The 24,375-nt window shown below is 35.8% G+C and overlaps 1 long non-coding RNA gene and 7 gene segments (V, D, J or C); 1 reads left to right on the top strand and 7 right to left on the bottom strand.

Annotated features, from left to right (window-relative positions):
• Positions 1-708: 708 nt before the first annotated feature.
• Positions 709-1,194, bottom strand: LOC131535321 (Ig heavy chain V region 6.96-like). The segment is given in 2 exon segments: positions 709-1,019; positions 1,106-1,194. Coding segments are annotated over 2 exon segments (369 nt in total).
• A 2,088-nt stretch (positions 1,195-3,282) lies between these two features.
• Positions 3,283-10,279, bottom strand: LOC131535305 (Ig heavy chain V region 5A-like). The segment is given in 3 exon segments: positions 3,283-3,296; positions 9,784-10,140; positions 10,220-10,279. Coding segments are annotated over 3 exon segments (414 nt in total).
• Positions 10,280-11,076: 797 nt separating this feature from the next.
• LOC131536975 (Ig heavy chain V region 914-like) lies at positions 11,077-11,629 on the bottom strand. The segment is given in 2 exon segments: positions 11,077-11,448; positions 11,537-11,629. Coding segments are annotated over 2 exon segments (369 nt in total).
• Positions 11,630-12,063: 434 nt separating this feature from the next.
• LOC131536978 (Ig heavy chain V region 914-like) lies at positions 12,064-12,697 on the bottom strand. The segment is given in 2 exon segments: positions 12,064-12,464; positions 12,546-12,697. Coding segments are annotated over 2 exon segments (366 nt in total).
• Positions 12,698-13,828: 1,131 nt separating this feature from the next.
• On the bottom strand, positions 13,829-14,342 carry LOC131536979 (Ig heavy chain V region 914-like). The segment is given in 2 exon segments: positions 13,829-14,140; positions 14,225-14,342. Coding segments are annotated over 2 exon segments (357 nt in total).
• Positions 14,343-16,519: 2,177 nt separating this feature from the next.
• Positions 16,520-17,050, bottom strand: LOC131535289 (immunoglobulin heavy variable 1-46-like). The segment is given in 2 exon segments: positions 16,520-16,839; positions 16,940-17,050. Coding segments are annotated over 2 exon segments (372 nt in total).
• A 488-nt stretch (positions 17,051-17,538) lies between these two features.
• On the bottom strand, positions 17,539-18,385 carry LOC131536985 (Ig heavy chain V region 914-like). The segment is given in 2 exon segments: positions 17,539-18,132; positions 18,216-18,385. Coding segments are annotated over 2 exon segments (345 nt in total).
• Positions 18,386-19,442: 1,057 nt separating this feature from the next.
• On the top strand, positions 19,443-20,712 carry LOC131536987 (uncharacterized). The gene is made up of 3 exons (XR_009270151.1): positions 19,443-19,622; positions 19,703-19,830; positions 20,501-20,712. It is a non-coding gene; the product is annotated as an uncharacterized LOC131536987 (long non-coding RNA).
• Positions 20,713-24,375: the final 3,663 nt, after the last annotated feature.

Raw genomic sequence — 24,375 nt, 5'->3', positions numbered from 1 at the left:
GTTTGGTAGCAATCGGATGGAAGTCCTCAGAGGAGTATATCAAATTCCAGAGCGTGCGCTTTTCAAATAGCCCTAAATAGCCGACTTCCTGTTGCGCGGAGCCTGTGACATGTAGCGCGAAAGTTGTTCGGCTCAATGAGATCTATATGTGTACCGAGTTTCATATGAATACGTGCAAGTATGTGTGAGCTACATGTTAAGTTTTCAGACTGTGTTCGAGGGGGCGCCGTAGAGCCCCTGTGCCACGCCCGGGTTCCAGCCTCTGTGGCGTCCTAATGGCCGCGGATTCCAATGTGTGTGCAAATTTTCAAGAGTTTTTGAGCATGTTAAGGCCCCCAAAAAGCCCCGGAAGGTTAAAAAAAAATAAAAATAAAAATAATCCTGAAGAAATCAATAGGGCCCTGCGCCTTACTGGCTTGGGCCCTAATAATAAACAGAGCAGATTCAAGAGGGTCCTCACACCATTGGTGCTCGGGCCCTAATAAACGGAGCAATTCCAAGAGGGTCCTCGCACCTCGGTGCTCGGGCCCTAATAAACGGAGCAGATCCAAGAGGGTCCTCACACCATCGGTGTTCGGGCCCTAATAATAATAAACGGAGCAATTCCAAGAGGGTCCTCACACCATCGGTGCTCGGGCCCTAATGATAAAGTTTTATTTGAGAGAGCTCTTTGTTTTCATATTTTGTGCAGTGCTATAGCTGTATTCATCACTGTGTCTCTCTTGCACAATAATATACAGCAGTGTCTTCATTCTTCATATTATTCATCTGCAGATACATCTGTTTCTTGCTGTTGTCTCTGGAGATGGTGAAGCGACCCTGAACAGACTGAGAGTAGTATATACCACCACTACCAGATGAGATGTATGCCAGCCACTCCAGACCTCCTCCTGCAGCCTGTCTGATCCAAGCTAAGTCCTGGTCACCACTAAATCCAGAGACTGTACAGGTGAGTCTGTGAGATCCTCCAGGTTTAATGACCACTGACTCAGACTCAGTCAGTGTTTGACACCAACAGACTGAAAAACAAACAGTTCAACATTAACATTTACAACAGCACACATGAATAAGTCTGATTATCAATAGGTTTTCAGGAGTCTCTTACATTCTGTGAGAACAAACATGAAGATAAATCCCAATTTAGACAAATTATCCATTGTCATGTTATGAAAAGTGCAAGCTAATGCAGCAAAGTCACAAACAAGTTTTGTGTCTGGAGATGAATAGCGTGGAGACTTTTGAGGAAGACAAAGAGAAGTAGGTTTGCATAGGGTGCCCTCTAAAGGTACATTTGCATTTCTGTGCCCTTATTAACCTCTGTAACTATGTCTGCCTTTAAATGTATTGTTGTTAGGTATTTACTAGGCTATGATAGTTGATTACCAATTAATTGTATATGTTTTTATCTACTGGTAATCCAAATCAAATTTTCTCAAATCGTACAAAACATACAAATTGTTCCTCAAAATATATAGTATTTACAGTATGTGTTCCACACACAAAGGTAAACATAGAAGTTATTTTATTCATAGTTGGAGTAATATGTTTTGGGTTTGAACCATGATGAGATGGTTGAGTATTTCTACATGTTTTAATGTTGATATTGAAGAATGAGAGATGGGCTAGTTTTTAGAGTTTAGCAATTTTAAAGGTTTTTATGAAATATTATTTCTCAATTTTTTTCAGCACATGTAGGCAAAGTTACAGAAAAATAATGATAATGCAACAAATAAGGAGATTGTTTTATTTATTTTAACCAGGTTTGTTAAAAGTGTGATTGAATGATGTTGGTTCATTTGCACAACCATGTATTTACTATAACAATGAAAATATTTGAAAAAACAGTTATAAACAAGTAATGATGCAATCCTTTAAATCTTAACGCTTGAGTGTAGCAGAATTTAATGGATGCAAAAAATATTATCATGTCACATGTGACACATTTTATTTAATGAAAAAAAAAAAAAAAACGGTAACACCAGTGAAACAATGAATCACCAGTGACATACATTAGACCAAAGATCCTTATTCTACAGCTATAATTAATAGATACGACTAAATTGTTACATCTGACATAAATTTAGCAATTAGTGAAAGCAGTTAGTAAAAGAACATAAACATAAACTGATCTTCGCTGGTGTTACCCATAAGGAAGGTAACAGTGACAGTAACACCAGTGACACATTTCGTGAAAAAATGCATTTTACAAAAGGTCTGCTGCAAAATATCAAACCACATGATGTCAGTCATGGTATACTCACTAAATTAAGTTTAATACATTTGTTTTCTGGTTAAAATTCCCTGACAATAAAGTAGGTCATACCAGCGACTAAAAGCTTCATATGAAATCATGAGATAAATGAGAAAATTTCTGATAACTGATAAGAGACAGTGGAGTAAACATGGGCCTTTCTTCACAGATCTTCAGGAAACAGGAAGGAGGAAGTCAAGTGATGTCATCAGTGTGATTTTTATTTCAAAATACATTATTTTTGTTAATCGGTAACACCAGTGACAACTCAGGGACCACCGCTTTTATTATATATTTTATAATATTTATTTTACATTTTGTATTTGTATGTCATTTACATCATATATTTGATAGTTATGAATACATTATTGTATTTTAAATGGAAGAAAAACCTGTTTTTGAACTCTAAATAAAGCACTTTCCCGCTGTACATGGCTGTGGGGACGAGCAGTTTTGTGGTGCTTGGAATTCTTTATAATTAATTTAAAACAAATATTGCCACATTGATGGTTTAAGAAGGTGTAATTGTTCAAATAACACATCGTTTTATTTTAAAATATAAAAAATTGTAGCCCTAAAGGTTTTTTTTCAAGTGTAATATTTCTGTAAAGGCTAGGGACAGAAAAATGAACATTTCCATAGAATGACCCGTTGTCTCTGGAGATGGTGAATCGTCCTTCAACAGTTTTAGAGTAACATTTGTCACGGCCACTTGGAGCAGAAATATTTGAGATCCACTCGAGCGCTTTCTGTCTCATCCATGAAATATCTGCAGCTCCAACATCAATCCCAGAGAAGGTACAGGTCAGTTTATGATTGTTCCCTGGTTTGATGACGACTGACGCAGACTCAGTCAGTGTTTGACCTTTGCACTCTGTTAAAATAAAAGTCAGACCGTTGTCTACAGCAGTCAATAATAATGTAGTATAAAAATGTATTCCTAAATTATACTTACTGTCCATAAATACGATTATGCTTATTAAACATGTAATTCTGAGGACCATTTTTGCAGAAGTTTTTGTTCAAAAATCTCACTGACAGAATACTGAGGAGATAAATACGGAGGGTTTATAAGACAGAAGGTACAATTAATTTGCATTGTCCATTCCCCGGCTGATTTTACACCAGTACAAAGAAAGTCAGAACAGAAATATTATCTTGTACGTAAACAATAGTTATCATTTTTGTCACTTTTATAATATATATATATATATTATTGTCACTTTATTTTATGTATTTATTTTATGACCATGTTCACAGTAAAATAGAAAATTGATCACACATGTGGTTAGTAATTAACTGGTAATTCTTTATAATTTGTCGTAGTTATGAATTAGCTCTTAACGAGTTTAATCTCATTCAGTAATTATTGATTATCTAATAAGAAATCAACTCAGTCTAAAGCCTACATTTGTTATTTCTTAATGATTAGTTACAGTATTCTTGTTTCCAGAGTAGTTAATAGTAGCTGAAGTGTTTCTGTTCTACTCATTTGTCCTGCATTTCCTCCTACATAGTTACCTGTTAATGATGGACCATTATTTTAAAAGGCTACCAAAGAAATGCTTAAAGGGGTGGTTTACTGCTTTTTTTCTTTGCTTGATTGTGTTTATGGGGTGCAATATAACATGTCTTCGTGTTTCGTTTGTTAAAAAACGCCTTATTTTTCATATATTTCACCTTTATTGTAAGCCGCTTTCTCCTCTGTCATTTGAACGACCGGTTGACTTCCTGATTCTCTGAAACCACTCCCTCAGAAACAGGCAATGGGCTCAGATTGGTTAGTTGGGCCGGTGTGTTGTGATTGGCCAAACTGCGTACTGCACATTGTCCGGAAACTTCACGCCCATTACCTTTACGGGCGACAGCTGCATGTGCTCCGGTTAAATGTAAATAATGGTGTCAATATTGCCGTATCAGTTTGAGCCAGAATCAGACCCAGAAAGCAGTAATGAAGAGAGTCGAGCAGAACTCCCGCAAGCAGGGCTCTTACAAAACGTTTCTGAATGGAAGTTTGCTGTTGTGATTACATACAATTTTTTGAAGTTCGTAGACGTTTGTCTTATACACAAAATAGCATCGAACTAACTGGCCACTATAACCAAACAGCGTTGGCTTGTGTTTACGGTCTTGATCAAATCGAAAAATTACGTCGTCAAAGTATACATGGAAAATACATTTACAAAATTAGTACATAATTACACATTCGCATCCAAAATGTTTGTACGCGTGTAGAACCTGGTCGAAAAGAACGCACACACATGAGTAACTTAAGAACATTCCACTGGAACTAATCTTCCATCATCAGCTCGTAAAATGAGCAAATGACCAACACAACGCCTCAATTCTATGACTAGCGTCCGGCCATACTCTCCTTACCACCTCGAGAGACTCGTAAAACATGATAAGGTAAGGATGAAATGTCCGCGCTACATCTGCTTGGAATTAACAACAAATAATTACTCCTTTGGAGAAGCTCCAGAACCAGAGCGTTCGCGATACTGCGACCCCGCTTACCATAAACTACCTTCTGATAAACAAAAAATTGACTGACTTACAACTTCGTCTGAGCATAGAAGATCACCAGAGCCACACAACGTGATACTCCTCATGACCTCATAACAAACCCCTTTTCATCACTGCATTCCAAGAGAATGCCGCCTCTTTTCTTTACAACAAAAGAAACTCCAGTTACACAGAGTTTCTTCCAAAAGGACAATTAAGAAAAGACTGCTGCTATTAAAGCATATACTCAAGAGACAATATATATATGAATGTGGTATTTTATGTTTTGTTTATCTTGCTATGATTATTAGACTTAGGATATTTTAAACTATGACTTAACCCGTTTAGTAGGTAAAATTATAGATATTCGATGTGACAACTATCTCATGTTTGGTATTGAATTATACGTTATTTTTATTACAATAATGTATAAGGATGAATGTTGACTTTTAGCATCATAAGGTATGATTATAACACTTTATAGAAATCTGCTAGGATATTTCCTCCATGTGACATATTTATTAGCAGATAATGTATGCACGAAAAAGAAGTCGTGCTGGGCGGGGCTCCGCCCTACAGAGACAATGTGATTGGGTCAGACAGTGAATAGGATAGACACCCAACTTTGAAAAGTAGAGTAAAACGTGGGGTTGGACACTGGTTGAAACTGCAAGGAAACTTGGCTGAAAGTCTGGGCTTTGCCCCTGATCACGCTGCGAAACATCTGGCTGATCATCTAAAAGACTTCAACACCCTGTCCACATCTGACCAAAGAAAACTTGCAAAGCTGCCACGTAAGAACTTCAAACTTGCTATTCGAGCGCTACCAGAAAGCCATCAAATCCAAAAGGAGGAATCCCGAGTGACGTCACGTGACAACAACACGTCAGCAGGAAAGTCCGGGGCTTCCCTCCAGCAACACAAGAACAGCCTTCAACTCAACTTCAACTCACAGCAAGTAAAACAAACAAATCTCTAATTCGCTGAGCTGATTGAATTGAATGAATCGTTAAAAGATAACGATAACTGAGTCTTCTGTTTGTGACGTCCCAAGGTCGTCTTTATTCTCAGGAAAAGAGAATAGTTTAACTTTCTTCAAACTGCTTTGATCTTGCCATAATGTGTGTATGTGTGTGTATGTGTTTCGTTTTGTATTGTACCCTAGAATAGTAAATAAACTCTCGATTCATTTTTAATGAATAGTCTGGTGCCTTGATTTTAAAATCTTAAATTATTTGCCATAGATCGTGTTACCTGTTCTCAAAGATTTCCCAATCAATTCTGTATTATTATCAACAGTAAGAAGAATTGCTAAAATATACTGTATTAATACTCGCTGGTCGAGTCGTTAATGAGGTATAAATTATACAGTTTGATTAATATCAATTAATCAGATCAAAACCGAATTTCTACGATTTGGTTCCCTAAAGCTAAAATTTATAGATGAAGGATAAAACCTTACATTTACGTTACATGCGTTTGTCATAGACACACAAAATAGCATTTAACCAACTGGCTACTAAAGCCAGCGTTGGCATTTGTTTACGTCCTTGATAAAACTAAAACATTACGTCTGAAATTATACATGCAAATACATTTAAAATTATGAAATCTTACTTAAAGGTTGTGGCCCAACAACTGCTGCCTCTGGTTTTAACCCTCTGGGGTCCGAGGTCATTTTGGGGCCCTTGAAATGTTTTGACATGCCCTGATATTTGTGCTTATTTCAGCTACTTAAAACATACTATTGACCAACATGTAATTTTTTTTGTATTCAGCACAAACTGTGCTACAATAATATGTGACCAAGATGGATGTACATATTTGCATTTTTTAGAAAAAAAATATTATGCGTGGTTTGTAAGTTTTGGGAAAAAAAATGTAGCTGAAATAAGGCCATAAAACCCATACTAAATAGTCCTGAACAAGACTTTTGAGTAATCAGTCTTGTAGCCTAGACTATTTACTTCAAAATTATGTGAAAATCATTCTGCTTACTCATTCACCGAAAACAATATATTGATTTAAAATTTTCAAGACATGTTTTGTCATCGAGGGTCTATATGCGAGGGAGTGGCAATGGCCATAAGTGATTTTCACCTGAGAGACAAAGGGCCCTCCCCTATGGGCCCCTAATGGCCCATCAGTGTGACTGTGACTGTGAGGCAGGTAAGAGAGAATGTGAGGAGATTGATTGGATAGAAAAGGGTTTTTTTAATTATTTGTATTTTATTTACAACACAGTATAATCAAAACATACATAATGAAGGTCAAAGACACATTATTGTGCACACTGATCTAACCACAGAGATGTGAACAGACTTTGAGTCATTCCTGCAACAGATTCTGTTCAACAAGTGAAACAAGTAAATCATACCTGATATTTACGTGTGTTATTTAAGTGTTTCTACTTCTTTCCATGGATTCAAGAAGAAAAAAACATAATCAGTAGAGAAGGAGCTTGTTTTGACATAGAATATCAGTGTAGTTGAACATCTGATGTTGGTGCAGCGCTCTCAGAGGAAAACAGTTTGAAGAGACATCAGGATTCATCTGGTGCTGGTATCTGATTCAATAAAATACAAACAAAAAAACATTTGTGAGCATGTTAATATCAGGAACATCTGTATATATATCATAAATATCATATATATCACTATCATAAAAAAGAGAAAGAAATCTTATATCTGAGAAACTAATTATTATTGTTTAGCACGTTATTAAAATCTATTTCTGAACAGAGTAGGCTATTAATAATAAACATGTACTAAACATACTTAGACTCGTAGCATTCATCATGTTACAGTGTACACTCATATTACTTTTATTGTTTTATATAGAGCATGAAAACATCATAGCGCCGTAAGAAATTTAAATACAATGAACTGCCTATCATATTCAAAATGTTTTACACGATTTCAAACATTGTAGTCAGGAATTATAGTTTGGGAAAACCCCAACTATGATTTTGTAGTCATATAGTCTAGTATGTATGATTTTATAGTAGCCTATGATATGATTCTGTAGCCACAGACTCAAGCATGCTTTGTACAATAAAAGGATGTACTTTGTACTATAAAAAATTATATTTTATATCTGAGAAACTAATTATTATTGTTTAGCACGCTATTAAAATCTATTTGTGAACAGTATTAATAATAAACATGGTCTAAACATTCTTAGATGCGTAGCATTCATCATGTTGTCGTTTGGGGGAAAACCCAGCTAACTGTTAGTAAATCTGTTCAAGTTTATGTCACAATAAAACGTTACTAATGTAAAAAAGAAACATTACTTGCTCATCTCCTCTGCTGGATGAAATCGTGTTCTTCTTTGCAGGGAAATCCTGCTTTTACTCAGCGCGTCTTCTTCCAGAAACGAACAGAAGCCGCCATGAAGGACCTCCTCTTTGTTTGTGTTGGGCGTTTGCACGCGCGCACTTACCACGTGGCTATTTACATATGAACAGCTCGAGCCGCGCGGGGGCGGGGTCACATTAGCGATAATGAGTCAGACGGGACAGAATGAACATCGTGTTGGTTTCATACGGATTACTTAATCACAGAATGTTTGTTTTCGATAAGACTTGCTTTATTTCAAAGTAGACACTTCAAGCTTTCTATAGATATATTTCTCATGTCTCTGTGTGAAGTATTTGCTGAGTTACAGTTCATTTTAGTGACGCGTTTCTAAAACAGTTCATGGAGACGGAGAAGACAGAGAGCACACCCTGTTTGTTTTCTTTATTCTTCAGAAGCACAAAGTTTAGTTGTTATTATGAGTGTATACAAATAAAAGTAGACCCCTTACAGATTCGAATGGTGTATTGCTTTTATCTGTACGATCAAAAATGGCAGAGTAATTCAAGCTCATTTCGGCCTTATCAGGAAAATCTGCCTCAAAACGCGTATACGCGTTTGTCGACCCCAGAGGAACTGGTTGGAACTGCTCCATGTTTTAGTAATAGTTTCTGTGTGAATCCGGCATTGAACTCGTGTAGATTCTGGAAGCTGTCTTCCGTAAAATCCGCAGCACTAAATTAGGATTGTAATTGTCAGGAACATAATCAAACATAAATTTTAACCATTGTTGACGAACTACAGCGTCCGTAGGAAGCCCGAACACAGAAGACCTGACAGCTGGGTGAAAATAACACCGTTTCGACAGCATGGCTACAACTCTCCACTATAACTCTTCCTCTTCGACAAAGCCGCAGAACATGGCCTTGCCCCCTCTTTGGCATGTTCCGGAGGGAGGGGTTGATGCAAATGCATGGGTTTTTTACGTATGCAACCTGGGAAGTATCTCGTTGTAGTCCCGTATGAGTCGTTTTTGTAGGCATTAAACTTCCTGATTTTTAAAAGACGATATCTCCGCTCACGTTGTATGGCAAGCCGTTTTAACTTTTATTCATTCTCAGGATATGACTTCTTGATATCAACAATTCAATTTTCACTAGTTAAAATGTTCATTCTTGATATCAGGAATTAGATTTCCACTAGTAACAATGGTTATTTTTGATATCAGCAATTACATTTCCACTAGTAACAATGTTAATTCTTGATATCAACAATTACATTTTCACTAGTTAAAATGCTAATTCTTGATATCAAGAATTCAATTGTTGATATCTGTAATTGTATTTTCACTAGTTAAATGTCACCATAGGCTGCCATTCAAAATCAATTGTTGATATCAAGAATTAATTTCTTACTAGTAACAATTTCATTCTTGATATCAGAAATACAATTCTTACTAGTAAAAATGTCTATTCTTGATATCAACAATTAAATTCTTGATATCAACAATTAAATTCTTGATATCAACAATTTAATTCTTGATATCAACAATTTAATTTCTGATATCAAGAATTAAATTGTTGATATCAGAAATTAAATTCTTGATATCAATAATTAAATGTGATTTTTGTAAACGTAATGGATGTTGAGTTGACTGTAGTAGTTCATGTACAGTGCTTGTGCAGTTTTTTTTTTTTGTTTGTTTGTTTTTTTGGAGTATATGTTTACAATAGCAGTTCATGTACAGAGCTTGTGCCGTTTTCTCATGTTGTGGTCGTCTGGCGCAGTAATACACAGCTGTGTCTTCAGTCTGTAGATTTTGTCCTTTAAGAGTCACTGTGTTGCTGGAGTCACTTTTGGAGATGCTGAACCTGTCTGACAGTGAGTCTTTTTTTGTTATGCCTCCACCTCCCCATATGTGCACAATCCACTCCAGAGCTTTTCCTGCAGGATGTCGTATCCAGGCTGTTGCGTAGCTATTATCAGTAACAGAGTATCCAGACACCTCACATGTGAGAGTAAGTGAGTGTCCCGGCTGCAGAACTATAGAGTTCATCTGCGTCAGGACAATGTTACACTCCGTACCTGTCAAAGAGAAAATAACAATGACATTATACAGCTCTGTCCACATATCTGTTTCATATTACTTGCTAAAGACACTCACAGGTCATTGCTGCCAAAAGCAGCAGTAAAGATGTCGGGAACATGATTTGTGTTGATTTCTCTCTCGGCTCTACTGGGAGATAAACAATACAAACGGCTCTGTTTAAAACATCCTGAGAGGCGGAAACTCTGAGCAGTTTTGCATAAAAAGATCAAGTATGAAATAGTGCTGTCAAACGATTAATCACATCCAAAATAAAAGTTTCTGTTTACATAATATGTATGTGTGTACTGTGTATATTTATTATGTATATATAAAGACACATACATACAGCATATATCTTGAAAATATTTACATGTATATATTTATTTTCATATAAATTATTGTTCATCAGTCGCTCAAAGTAATGAGCTATTTTTTTTTTTTTTTTTACAACCTGATTTATTTTTGTACTTTTCAGCAAGAAATAAGACATTGAACACAAATATATAAACTGGTTTGGTCTCTAAACACATACAAATATTATTACAGAACAGATTTCAGTGCCAAAATCATCTTCAGTGCAGATTTTCATGCATTTCAGTGATGTAATATTTAGTGTCTCTTATTCTTATGTTAACACTCTTGTAGTTTTTCTTTCTTTCTTTCTTTCTTTCTTTCTTTCTTTCTTTCTTTCTTTCTTTCTTTCTTTCTTTCTTTCTTTCTTTCTTTCTTTCTTTCTTTCTTTCTTTCTTTCTGTTTTAAACATTTTCAATACTCCCTATAAATAGAGTATTTGGTCATAAATGGGTATAAATATTTATTTTATTGGTTTATTGGTAGCCCATTACAATTTTTAAAATGTATTATGTAAGAAGCTATTTGTGATCTGTGAAATAAAATTTAATTTGTAAAGTTGTAGAGCTTCAGTGGGTCGTAGTTTAGTAAATACAGGCACATACAAATAGTTTATTTTGTGCAGTGCTGTAGCTGTATTCATCACTGTGTCTGTCTTGCACAATAATATACAGCAGTGTCTTCATTCTTCATATTATTCATCTGCAGATACATCTGTTTCTTGCTGTTGTCTCTGGAGATGGTGAAGCGTCCCTGAACAGACTGAGAGTAGTATATAGTACCACCACCAGATGAGATGTATGCCAGCCACTCCAGACCTCCTCCTGCAGTCTGTCTGATCCAAGCTAAGCTCGGGTCACCACTAAATCCAGAGACTGTACAGGTGAGTCTGTGAGATCCTCCAGGTTTAATGACCACTGACTCAGACTCAGTCAGTGTTTGACACCAACAGACTGAAAAACAAACAGTTCAACATTAACATTTACAACAGCACACATGAATAAGTCTGATTCTCAACAGGTTTTTAGGAGTCCTTCTTACACTCTGTGAGAGCAAACATGAAGATAAAACCCAGTTTAGACACAATATCCATTGTCATGTTATAAAAAGAGCAAGCTGATGCATCAAAGTCACAAGTTTTGTGTCTGGAGATGAATAGCGTGGAGACTTTTGAGGAAGACAAAGAGAAGTAGGTTTGCATAGGGTGCCCTATAAAGGTACATTTGCATTTCTGTGTCCTTATTAGCCTCCGTAACCATGTCTGCCTTTAAATGTATTGTTTGTTACGTCTTATTTACTAGGCAGTGATAGTTGATTGCCAATTAATTGCATATGTTTTTATTTAATTCAAATCCAGCTTTCTCAAATCATACAAAACATACAAATTGTTCCTTAAAATATATTGTATACTGTTTCACACACAAACTTAAACATAGAGTTTCCTTTATTCATAGTTGGAGTAATATGTTTTGGGTTTGAACCGTGATGAGATGGTTGAGTATTTCTACATGCTTTAATGTTGATGTTGAAGAATGAGAGATTGGCTAGTTTTTAGATTACCGTCTGAACTGTTTTTGATAATGTGTGGCATGAAGAGTGTATGGTTTCTCCAAAGCACATTAAGTTTATGTACTGCACAGAAGCCTCTTGTGTTACTGTGTTTCTCGAGCACAGTAATAAACAGCAGTGTCTTCAGCCTGCAGATTTGTCATGTGCAGATACACCTGCATTTTACTGTTGTCTCTGGAGATGGTGAATCGTCCTTCAACGGTTTTAGAGTAATATTTGCTGCTGCCACTTGGAGCAGAAATATATGAGATCCACTCGAGCGCTTTCCCTTCAGCCTGTTTTATCCATGAAATATCTGCAGCTCCAACATCAATCCCAGAGAAGGTACAGGTCAGTTTATGATTGTTCCCTGGTTTGATGACGACTGACTCAGACTCAGTCAGTGTTTGACCTTTGCACTCTGTTAAAATAAAAGTCAGACCGTTGTCTACAGTAGTCAATAATAATGTAGTATAAAAATGTATTCCTAAATTATACTTACTGTCCATAAATACGATTATGCTTATTAAACATGTAATTCTGAGGACCATTTTTGCAGCAGTTTTTGTTCAAAAATCTCACTGACAGAATACTGAGGAGATAAATACGGAGGGTTTATAAGACAGAAGGTACAATTAATTTGCATTGTCCATCCCCCGGCTGATTTTACATCAGTACAAAGAAAGTCAGACCAAAAATATAAATAAACCCCCAAGCATGGCCTTATCTTGCTTATCTTGTACATAAATAATAGTTGTCATTTTTGTCACTTTTTTAAAATGTTTTTTTATTACTTCATTTTTTTGTATTTATGTATTTATTATATTTATTTTTATGACCATGTTCACAGTAAAATAGAAAATTGCTCACACATTTATTAATGTGGTTAGTAATTAACTGGTAATTCTTTATAATTTGTTGTAGTTATGAAGTAGTTCTTAATGAGTTTAATCTCATTCAGTAATTATTGAATATCTAATAAGAAATCAATCTAAAGCCTAAATTTGTTATTGCTTAATGATTAGTTACAGTATTCTTGTTTCCAGAGTAGTTAACAGTAGCTGAAGTGTTTCTGTACTACTACTCATCTATCCTGCACTTAGTTACCTGTTAATGATGGACCATTATTTTAACCTTATTTTAACCCTTTGTGGGACGCCTAAATTTAATTCGCTATTTTACAATTAAATCCTAATCTAATCATGACAAACTATATATTGTTGGAAAGGTCTAAGACTCCTACATAGACATTTTACCACTTTGTTTGTTAAGAAATTATGTAGGAAAAGTAATAGATTAATTTATGACAAGAGTGGGCCTGAAAAATCTACATCATGACATGAATTCTGACCTTTGTCACAGAAAGTCTTCTTAGTTGCCTTTTTCTCTATCACGTATTAGAAATAATAAGAAATGATATTACAGTTGAAAACTTTAAATCTCAAAATTCATCCTTTGAAACCAATTTTAAAATCAGACATTGCATTACCATGGAAATGGTACATCAAAATCATGTTACAAAATGTTTTCATTCATGAATTATAAAAATTTAAGTTTGGATAGTGCACTATAATGTCTCCGTTCAAAACTGTGAGTGACAGTTAAGGGGTTCTTACTCACAATATGTGTGAGACCATTATTTTAAAATGCTACCAAAGAACTGCTTAAGCGTTTTGAATAACATCTAAAAACAAGTAATATTTTATATTTTGGGGATGTTTGCAGTAGAACTGCTATCGTGACCTGATGCATGAATAGTTTTTGTTCAGTCCTGCAGTCTTTTGTCTCACTGTGACTCTCGTGCACAGTAATAAACAGCTGTGTCTTCAGTCTTCAGGCTTTTCACCTCTAAATACAGCATGTTTTTGCTGGTGTCTTTGGTGATGGAGAACTGACCCTGTAGAGACTGATCATAATATGCACTTGAGCCAGTGTCTATATATCCAATCCACTCCAGTGCTTTCCCTGGTTTCTGACGGATCCAGCCCATGTAGTAGCTGCCTACTGAGAATCCAGACACAGTGCAGGACAGAGTCACTGAGTCTCCAGGCTTTTTCACCACAGAATCTGAGGAGGTCAAAGACTGACCACTAACAGCTGAAAAACATGGAACAAATAATGTTAGATGATGTAGAACAGTGGGATGTCCTCAACAATTCAGAAAAATTAAGAGTTTCTCACATGAAATGATCAACAGCAGAACTAAACGCAGTAACACCTCCATCATCACACCGCAACTGTGAACTAAAGAGTAAAATATTTAGCTGCACTGCAGCTGGACACAAACACTGACTGTTTTATAGCACAAGTCTTTTAAAAGTTTAAGTAACTTTGACCCTCCCTACTAAATCATGACATTTGCATATATTCTGCAAAACAAGGTAACTCTGGCAACACTGGAACTGAGAATTTTTATTTTTTTAAATTCTGATTAATATAATACATAATTCACTTTTTATTTTCTTTTTAGGGCAGTACAGGGGTTTGCCGACATGTTATTGTACAATATGTTTACAAAAATACATTTAAAATTGCATTAACTCATCAAATCAACTTACACATCTATACAGATAACTTAGATAAAACAACCTGCTCTTTTGTTATTTCGCAGCAATGCTTCAAATTTTGACCCAGTTATTACTAATTCTGGCATACTATAGAAATCAGGCAGTTACTGTCATTGGTGTGGGTGATGTTTTTATGATTGGTGTTTTTGTAGTATGTCTGTTTACAGTCTGTTGGAGGACTGGTGCTTGGATGTGGTATTTTAAGGCCTATAAATTTCCTTAAAGATGTTGGAGTGGGACAGGGAGGACAGGGAGTTTAAATTCACCTTTAAACATGCTTTCAGTCATCAAAGCAAAGAGTATTTGCATATTTCTAATTTGAATGAATCAACTTTTTGTTTTTATAATGAAACACACACGCATACATACACATTTAAAAAATATAGTTCACCCAAAAATAAAAATTCATGTTCTTCCATACAATGAAAGTATAATTTTATTTGGGTTAGAATCACATTTGCTATTCCAGAAACAAGGTTTTAAACAAGATTTTAGAAATAGAATAATAATTTTTAAAAAATTAAAATAAGAAAACTATTCAAAAAGCAGAAGGCTAAAATGTACACAATTTTATTGCAATCAAGATTAAATCTGCAGTGATATAATGCACAAGTGGATTAAGGTATCAAGCTAATTGAAATCTTCTCACTTCAGTCACTTTCAGTTCTTGTAGAGCTGCTTCATCAGATGGAGTCAGTGTGTCTGTCGAGCACAGTAATAAACAGCAGTGTCCTATTCTCTCAGACTCTTGGCTTCAAGATACTGTGTACTTTGAGACACATCCTCACTCATAGTGAAGTGATTTTTCATGGAGTCTGCATAAATAAGATAATCAGAGCTAGAACTACTGCCAGTGTTAACTCTCCCAATCCACTCCAGCGCTTTCCCTGGTTTCTGTCGTATCCAGTGCATGTAGTACTGTCATTGTAAAACCAGATATTTTACAGGAGATCTTCACTGTTTCTCCAGGTCTCTTTATCTCAGCAGGTGACTGATCCAACTCGATTTCATCACCACTGATACCTGTGGAATAGTAATAATAAATAAATTACATTGATGTAGAGCATCCGTTATAGTGTATCGAATGTGCTTGGCTAGAAAAAAGGCAGAAAATGTCAACCTTACCTTGTTGAGTTAAAATCACTACAATAATGAACAGCCAAATGCTTTTCGACCCCATTGTTAAAAAGCCTTCTAACTACAGGGGTGTATTCTAAATTATAATGTTATGTTTGATGATTGTTGAGCTGAATTGTGTGTTAACATTATATACAGTTAAAGTGGAGAGTGAATTTGCATATGCCACATTTTTGGGCTGTATATAAAGTTCTGAAGTAACGTGGGTGGAAATGTGAGGAGGTGTTACTGAAATGGCACTGTTGAAGAATGAACTACAGTTTAACCTCATTTACTTCAAGTGATTTGAAGTATCTTAATGTCTTGGCTGTTTTTGATTTTGACTTGTCTCTATAATTTACATTTTCAGACAAAAAAGTCAGGTTTTCACTGTAAGGTCTTGTGGAAACAATGAGTCATTGCTGCAATGTACTATTCAACATTTAGTATCAAATTGTATTGTATTGTATTGTAACATTGTACAAAAAAAAGTATGTCTGTTTACAGTGGTTTTGGAGGACTGGTGCTTGGATGTGGTATTTTAAGGCCTATAAACATTTGCTATTCCAGAAACAAGGTTTTAAACAAGATTTTAGAAATAGAATAATAAAGAAAATAAATAAAGAAAACTATTCAAATTTGAAAGCAGAAGGCTAAAATGTACGCATTTTTATTGTAATCAAGATTAAATCTGCAGTGATACAATGTACATGTGGATTAAGGTATCAATCTAATTGAAATCTTCTCACTTCAGTCACTTTCAGTTCTTGTAGAGCTGCTTCATCAGATGGAGTCAGTGTGTCTCTCGAGCACAGTAATAAACAGCAGTGTCCTCTTCTCTCAGACTCTTGGCTTCAAGATACTGTATACTTTGAGACACATCCTCACTCAGCGTGAAGTGATTTTTCATTGTCTCTGCATAATCAACACTACCAGAGCCAGAGTTAACTCTCCCAATCCACTCCAGAGCTTTCCCTGGTTTCTGTCGTATCCAGTGCATGTAGTAGCTTGTCATTGTAAAACCAGATATTTTACAGGAGATCTTCACTGTTTCTCCAGGTCTCTTTATCTCAGCAGGTGACTGATCTAACCGGATTTCATCACCACTGATACCTGTGGAATAGTAATAATAAATCAATTACATTGATGTAGAGAATCCATTAGTGTATTGAATGTTCTTGGCTAGAAAATAAAACGAAAATGTCAAACTTACCTTGAGCTAAAATCACTACAATAATGAACAACCAAATGCTTTTCAACACCATTGTTTAAAAAACCTTGACCGCCTTGTAACTATAGAGGTCTATTCTAAATTATAATGTTATGTTTGATGATTGTTGAGCTGAATTGTGTTAACATTATATACAGTTAAAGTGGAGAGCGAGTTTGCATATGCCACATTTGTGGGCTGTATATAAAGTTCTGAAGTAACGTGGGTGGAAATGTGAGGAGGTGTTACTGAAATGGTGCTCTTGAAGAATTACACATGAACTCCAATTTAACCACATTTACTTCAAGTGAATTTGATCTTAATTTCTTGGCTCTGTTTTTGATTAAATTTTTGTGATATAATTTTTGTCTCTATAATTTACATTTTCAGACAAAAAAGTCAGGTTTTCACTGTAAGTTAGGTACTCCCTCTTGTGGAAGCAGTGAATAATTGCTGTAATGTACTATTCAACATTTAGTAATGTATTATCATTATTGCATTCTTCAAGAAAATGTTAACATTTCAGTTTTTTCATTCACATGTAATTGTGATGCTTTTCAGGTTCTCAAATTACAAATGTGGAATGACAGCTTGTGTGTGGAAACAATGTCTGATTTATTTATTCATTTATTTTAATTCTGCATACAGACTGTTTAAAAACCAGGTGTTGTGTGTTTTCAATCCGTGAGATGTCATTAGCATCTGTCAAAGTGAACAACATGCTCTGAGATCCCATCTGTTTCTGTGACTATATAAATATTTACATCAATTTCTAAAACACTCAGAGAATTAACAAGAATTAACAAAAAGTGAAGTGTACTGAAACATGTTCTTGGACCCTCAGATCGTATAACTAGTTTTTGTTCAGTCCTGCAGTCTTTTGTGTAACTGTGAGTCTCTAGCACAGTAATAAACAGCTGTGTCTTCAGTCTTCAGGCTTTTCACCTCTAAATACAGCATGTTTTTGCTGGTGTCTTTGGTGATGGAGAACTGGCCCTGTAGAGACTGAGCAAAATATGCACTTGAACCAGTGTTTATAAATCCAATCCACTCCAGTGCTTTCCCTGGTTTCTGACGGATCCAGTGCATCCAGTAGCTGCTCATTGAGAATCCAGACACAGTGCAGGACAGAGTCACTGAGTCTCCAGGCTTTTTCACCACAGAATCTGAGGAGGTCAAAGACTGACCACTAACAGCTGAAAAACATGGAACAAATAATGTTAGATGATGTAGAACAATGAAATTACAAAATAATACAGAGCAAATGGGAGTTTCTCACATGAAATAATCATCAGTAGGAGTCCATACAGATCTCCATCACCTCAATAAAACAGTGGTAGAGTACACTGCAGCTGTATTAGTCACTGAACGAGACTGTCCTCCTCCGAAAAACGACCCCATAGGTCGTTTGTGCAAGCAGCGTATTACGACCTATTATTACGTTTTTAAATCTAGCGCCCTCTAGCAGCCTTAGAAATGACGACAGTCTCGTTTGTCTGGTGTGTCGTCATCAAATGACCTTTGACTGTCGTTACCATCGTTACTAATTAAAAAAGGAGGAGTGACCGTACGTCGTTGTCCAGGTATGTTCATTATTTTATTTTATGGTTTGTTTTTTAAGGTACCGTTCTGATTGTCTGCAATTAATGTGTAAGCAAGTGCAGTTTGACGTTTTCTTTACAAATCAGTTGTGAATGCCTCTGAACTAATGTAATCACAGTGCTGTTAAATGCCCAGTGGCCACAACACTTTTTACCATAGTAACTGTCGTTTTACTGTGGTATTTGTAGTTAAAACACAGTAAACACAATACTTACCATGGTTTTACCACAGTAGCTTTAGATAAAATAGTCTGCTATGTAAATTTAACAATGTTTTTACTGCACACTATTTGAAAAGCACAACACTAACCATGATTTTACTATAATTACTGTGTTTGTGTACTCTTTGTAGTTAAAGCACAGTGCACAACACTTAACATACTTTGAAAACTGTGTTTTTACTGTTTAATGTTACTATTTGTAGTTAAAGCACAGTAACACAACATTTACCATGTTTTTACCACAGTAACCTAGTTTTAATGTGGTATTTGTAGTTAAAACACGGTATCCGCAACACTTACCTTGTTTTACCACTGTAACTGTGTTTTTACTGTGTACTATTTGTAGTTAAAGCACAAAAACACATTTACCATGTTTTTACCACAGTAACGTAGTTTTAATGTGGTATTTGTAGTTAAAACACGGTATCCACAACACTTACCTTGTTTTACCACTGTAACTGTGTTTTTACTGTGTACTATTTGTAGTTAAAGCACAATAACACAACATTTACCCTGTTTTTACCAGTAACGTAGTTTTAATGTGGTATTTGTAGTTAATCACATAACTTGCCATGCCTTTAATACTTTTATGTAAAAAAAAAAAATGTAATTCAATATTTTTTTGTCTTGCAGTTTCTTCAGATCACATACATCTCCATCTTCTACAACAACCTTTAGTGTCCAACAGCTCTCTCTCTCTCTCTCTCTGTCAGCTTTTCCTTGCCTATTTTTCTGAACTGTTATTCATAATTAATTTACACATTTTTGCTCTCTTTCTTCCTTTCTCTTTTTCATCATGGCATATTTTCAAAGCTCAGAATTGAATTTTGATCGGTTATGTCAAAAAGCTGCTAATATTAACAGGTAACTAGTACTGGAAGCTCCCAGTGCTGAAGCTGAAGAAGCTGCCAAAGGTTCAACATTTTCTGTTTTCTTTGTTTCAGCTAAAAAGGAAGACCAAAGGAAGGCCTGTCGAACTCTTGTCTTGTCTTGTTTGTGGAGAGGGATGAATTTGGCCATCTTGTGTGTTTACGGAGAAGACCAAAAGCTGCAAAGGCAAACATTTCCAATGGTACGTCTGTGCTGGTCTTAACCCTTTGACTGAACTGTACTGCAGTTACATTTTGCACAGCATTTGATGTTTCTTAAACTTTGGTTTACATATCCCACGACCCCATCAGGAAGAGCCCTCAACAAAGTCTTACGCCGAAGTAGTAATAATCCATAGAATTTCAGCAAATTCATATGATATATATATATTCATACAAAGTTCTAGGACTTTTACTCCTGCTGATATTGGCCTTTGTCTCAACTCTCATGCAGATTGTGCCCATTGTAAGTAGTCAGAGTGTTTGTATCATAAAGTTTATATTAAGTCAATTGTATTCTTTATTAATCTTTACAAATTGGCGCAGTCTCTTCCCGTTCCAGCAGTACATGATATCTGTCCACATCTCACAGTTTTTATTGAACACATCTGTCTAAGCAAGAGTCTGGAAATGCTAGTTTAAATTGTCACGTGACAAATCAGATCTTCAATTAATTTGGCCAAATCAGATCACTTAAAGCTGTTCACACCAAGAACATTAACTATATTGAGAACCATTTAGCATCCACACCAACAGACAATAATATTCTATTTATTATAAGCACGCTCTATAGTTGTGTTGTTGTCTGCCATTTGTTGTTGTCAATATTTTAATTGTTCATCGTGATAAATTCTCTTTCTTTCTGTGTTGCAGGATTTCTCACATACTACACCATCAGCTCTCCACAATATCAGCCGTTTCAAAAGCTTCCACATCTCTGTCTCTCTCTCTGCTCTCAGTCCTTTACTACCAACTTCCAGTCTTAGCATGTCTACGTGTATAAATTTTTCCTCTTCAGTCAACACTCCCATCTCTACTGTGAGCACTTCTGTCGCTATCACTATGACTTTTATAATTATAAAATTATAATTATCAACCATTTTAATTCAGGGGTGCAAACTTGTCACCTTTCGGCGAAATTCTCCGTTTTCACCTTGAAATAGGTCATTCACGTGAATCGTGTAGATCTGGGGGTGTCGTATCTGCGTGTCATCTGTGTCACGTCACCTGTAGCGTTATTTCCCCTGTTGGCAAAGGAATGGACCCACCCTACTCCGCTTCTGATTGGCTTACCTTAATGTCCTTTCCCTCAACCAACCAATCTCACTCCTGAAGCCTAACTTTTAGACGCTGCAGGCAGCTATTCATATTTCCAGAGGCTACGTAAAACGTGTAGGAACAAGCTAACGGCAAGCAACTTATGACCGAATGAAGAATGTGCATCAGTGTGTTTTTTCTTTTTTCCGTTTTTATTTAATTTATGAAGGTGATGTAAACTGAATAATTATATATTCTATTATAATTATATAATAATACTGTGTGTAGGCTATGTAACTTATATAATTTTTTTGTACATTACAAAAAAATGATCATTTTATTCATTTCGACAACTTTACCGACACTGCATATAGTCTTTGGCTGCGTCCATTGCATCCGACACGTTTTTTCACGGACACGCCGCCAAATCGGAAACTCGGGGCTTAAAGAAAATTTCGAGTTTCCCACTCGTAATAACGACTTTGTGGTGGCGTTCATGTGCGTTCAACTCGTAAATGTATCTGACATGACTGTAACAGCCTATTTCAAGACGGAGAAACACCTCGCGTTTAGCCCATCAGCTGCTTCAATAATTCGAGTGCTGAAATAAAGATTTACAGTGGTTTATTTGCCCTGACTGAGTTCATGTAACATCTTAACAACAATCCTTGTTGATTGTAGACCGTAGTTGTCGCTCAAACGTCTTTTAATCATATAAAAGGTGTTTATCCTTGAATGGTGCACTGCAAAAAATGATTTGAGAAATTTTTTGTCTTGTTTCTAGAATTATTAGATATTTGGACTGGAAATAAGACAGAAAAATGTAAGAAAAGCATTTTTAGCAGTGTAACATTTTCTCCTATAAAGCACTTTGACTTGCCATTGTATGTCAAATGTGCTATGTGAATTATGTCAATTAACTTGCCCTTAGTTTTAACACACCTGTGTGTGTGTGTGTGTGTGTGTGTGTGTGTTGGGGGTTGGGGATTGTCACCTTCTTCACCCCTGACGAGTTTGCACCCTGTTAATTTGTCTTGCATATAGTCACAATAGAAGAAACAATGATTGCAGGAGATACATTGTTAGCCCATTTGTTCTTTAAAGGAAAAAATAACGTCTTTTCAATTGGAGGCTCAACTTCCAGTTTGTAAAATATTATTTGGCATCTTATAACGTTTTTCTGTAAACAAACTCTCTTTTCTTTTGAATATTAGACAATTTTTTTGAAGGGGTCTCCAATTGCATACTTTTTAGTTACATGTTTGTTTCATGTACCCATTAATTACTTTATCAATCAGTCATTGATTTAAGTTGTTATATTTCACTGTAATTGATTACGTTTTTGCAGATACATTTTCATAATCAACTACTTTTTTTTCTGGGTTTTTTTTTTTTTTTTTCATAGTGACACAAACTAGAGAGAGAATGCTGTTCTGGGCACTATGTTTGTCTTGGAAACGTTTGACATCAATAAACACTGAGAAAAGACTACAAAGTGTGTGATTCATATTTTATTATTATTATTATTGTCACACAACGCTGTGTCTAAAAGACAGGAAGACTCAATTGCTGGCAAAACAGAGGAATTAAGTTTATTTGAAAACTCCGGATGGTCACATCCAAAAAACAAAAACACAAAATTCGGGAGCAGAAACTGGGCTTCCCAAAATCCCACGCCAACAGGGCGAATGGCTGGGAGGAACGGAGCGAAAAGGGTGCGGTCTCACGTTCCCAATCCGGACCCGTTATCCAGTGGATCACTAAATCCTCGCCTGAGGATCCTGAACACAGTACAAAAGAAGAGAGGAGATCTCTACCTACGCAAAGGTAAGAACGTAACCCAAGAAGACATACTGACACAGAGAGAAGGCATAGATGGGATTAAATAGGAAGGGGGGGAAACGAGTAACAGGTGCGGGGCTAATAGAGCGCACAGCGCTGTGAGTTAGCGCTGATTGCTCCCCCATGTGCAGCCGTAGATGACAGGATGAAAACAAACCACCACGTGTAGTTGACATCGCAGCAATGAGTCGGAGAGAGGTGCTGACCATGACAATTATTCCTATTGTTCAACTGGCACATCTAAGATTGGCAAGATTGTAGGGTCCATTTCCAGGGAATACAGAGGTGATTAATTGTATAACTTTAATACACTATAAATACACTGTAAATGTTACAGAAGCAAAATTGATGTTGTTTGAATAATTATGAGAGTTTTAGTTTTTTTGTAAGCAAATGAAAGTATAGGCAAACCTTTGAGTTTAAATATTGTATATTAATTAATGTTAGTGTAAACAATGTATACAATGGAAACCATTACACCCTTGTTTAAAAAAAAAATAATAATTAATAAAAAATCACTGTAATCAACAAGTCTATTGCTGAATTAGGTTAACCACACGATGCAATCTGTTGTTGCAGTTTTATATTGAGTGAAGACAAATAAATCTTTATCTTGTTATCGGTCCATTTACCCCAAGAACCCGGAAGATGACCATATATGGACAAGTAAGTGTGACGCCTCTGCTCAACTGGGTTGCCATTGGTTTTTAACTTCTCTTGGCACTCGCAAAACTCACTGTGATTGGACTATCTTTTAACCCAAATTAAAAAACGCTTAATGTTGCAAAGTACGTTTTGCTGTTATTAATGCGTCAGTAATACCTTCAGTTAACAATTAAGTGTTGCTATTTCGTGAGAAATCACCTCTTTACCGAGATCGTAACCCTAAGCATAACTTCATTGAACTACAAATAGTTTTTTTTTTGCGTTCAATGGATAGAATGGCAGAGGCTTATGGGTAATGTAGTTTAAAATGTTTAATAATGAATTGGGGAAAAATACAATCTTTTTTTGAACAAAGGTGTATCTAAACATGTTCATTGTGCAAACATCTATGACATATTTAAGAGACAGGCTGAAATTTGGTATTTAACTAAGAGCACTTTTTTAAACACCTTTATACCACCTTTCCGTATATGTTTGAAAACTGTGTCCAACATTATTTAGTAAACATAGCGCAAGTAGTTGTCTTGCCAATTTTCTGTTTGATACTATAATCAGACTTTGATTTATAGCCATTTGAAATGTTACATTTTTCTGCTCTTCAAAGGGGTCTCTGCTGGGCCCTGGGGATTGAAGGGCTAGAAAACATACACAGATCTATTCTCATCATGGACAACAAACTGTGCTGAGTTGCATTTATGTCTGAAAATTTATTTTAGATTGTCTTTTCAACAACTTGCCATTATGTAAGTTGTGGCAAGTTAGAATAAGAATGGACCCCAAAAATCGCCATTTGGAAAGGGCTCCATTTATTTAATTAGATCAAGAACAAGAATACAGTGCTGACAGTAAACAAAGACACCAAATTAAACAACCAATACATATTGTGACACTTCATTGTACTATTACAGTATTACGCCAATGTGTCATTCAGTAAGACAAGGTACAGACAGACAGTGTGTAGTTTATGTGCAAAGTCATACAAT

This window comes from Onychostoma macrolepis, chromosome 03 (genome assembly GCF_012432095.1).
Source record: "Onychostoma macrolepis isolate SWU-2019 chromosome 03, ASM1243209v1, whole genome shotgun sequence".
Lineage (NCBI taxonomy): Eukaryota > Metazoa > Chordata > Actinopteri > Cypriniformes > Cyprinidae > Onychostoma > Onychostoma macrolepis.
The sequence above is the reverse complement of the archived record's forward strand: the minus strand, read 5'-3'. Positions and strand labels throughout refer to the sequence as shown.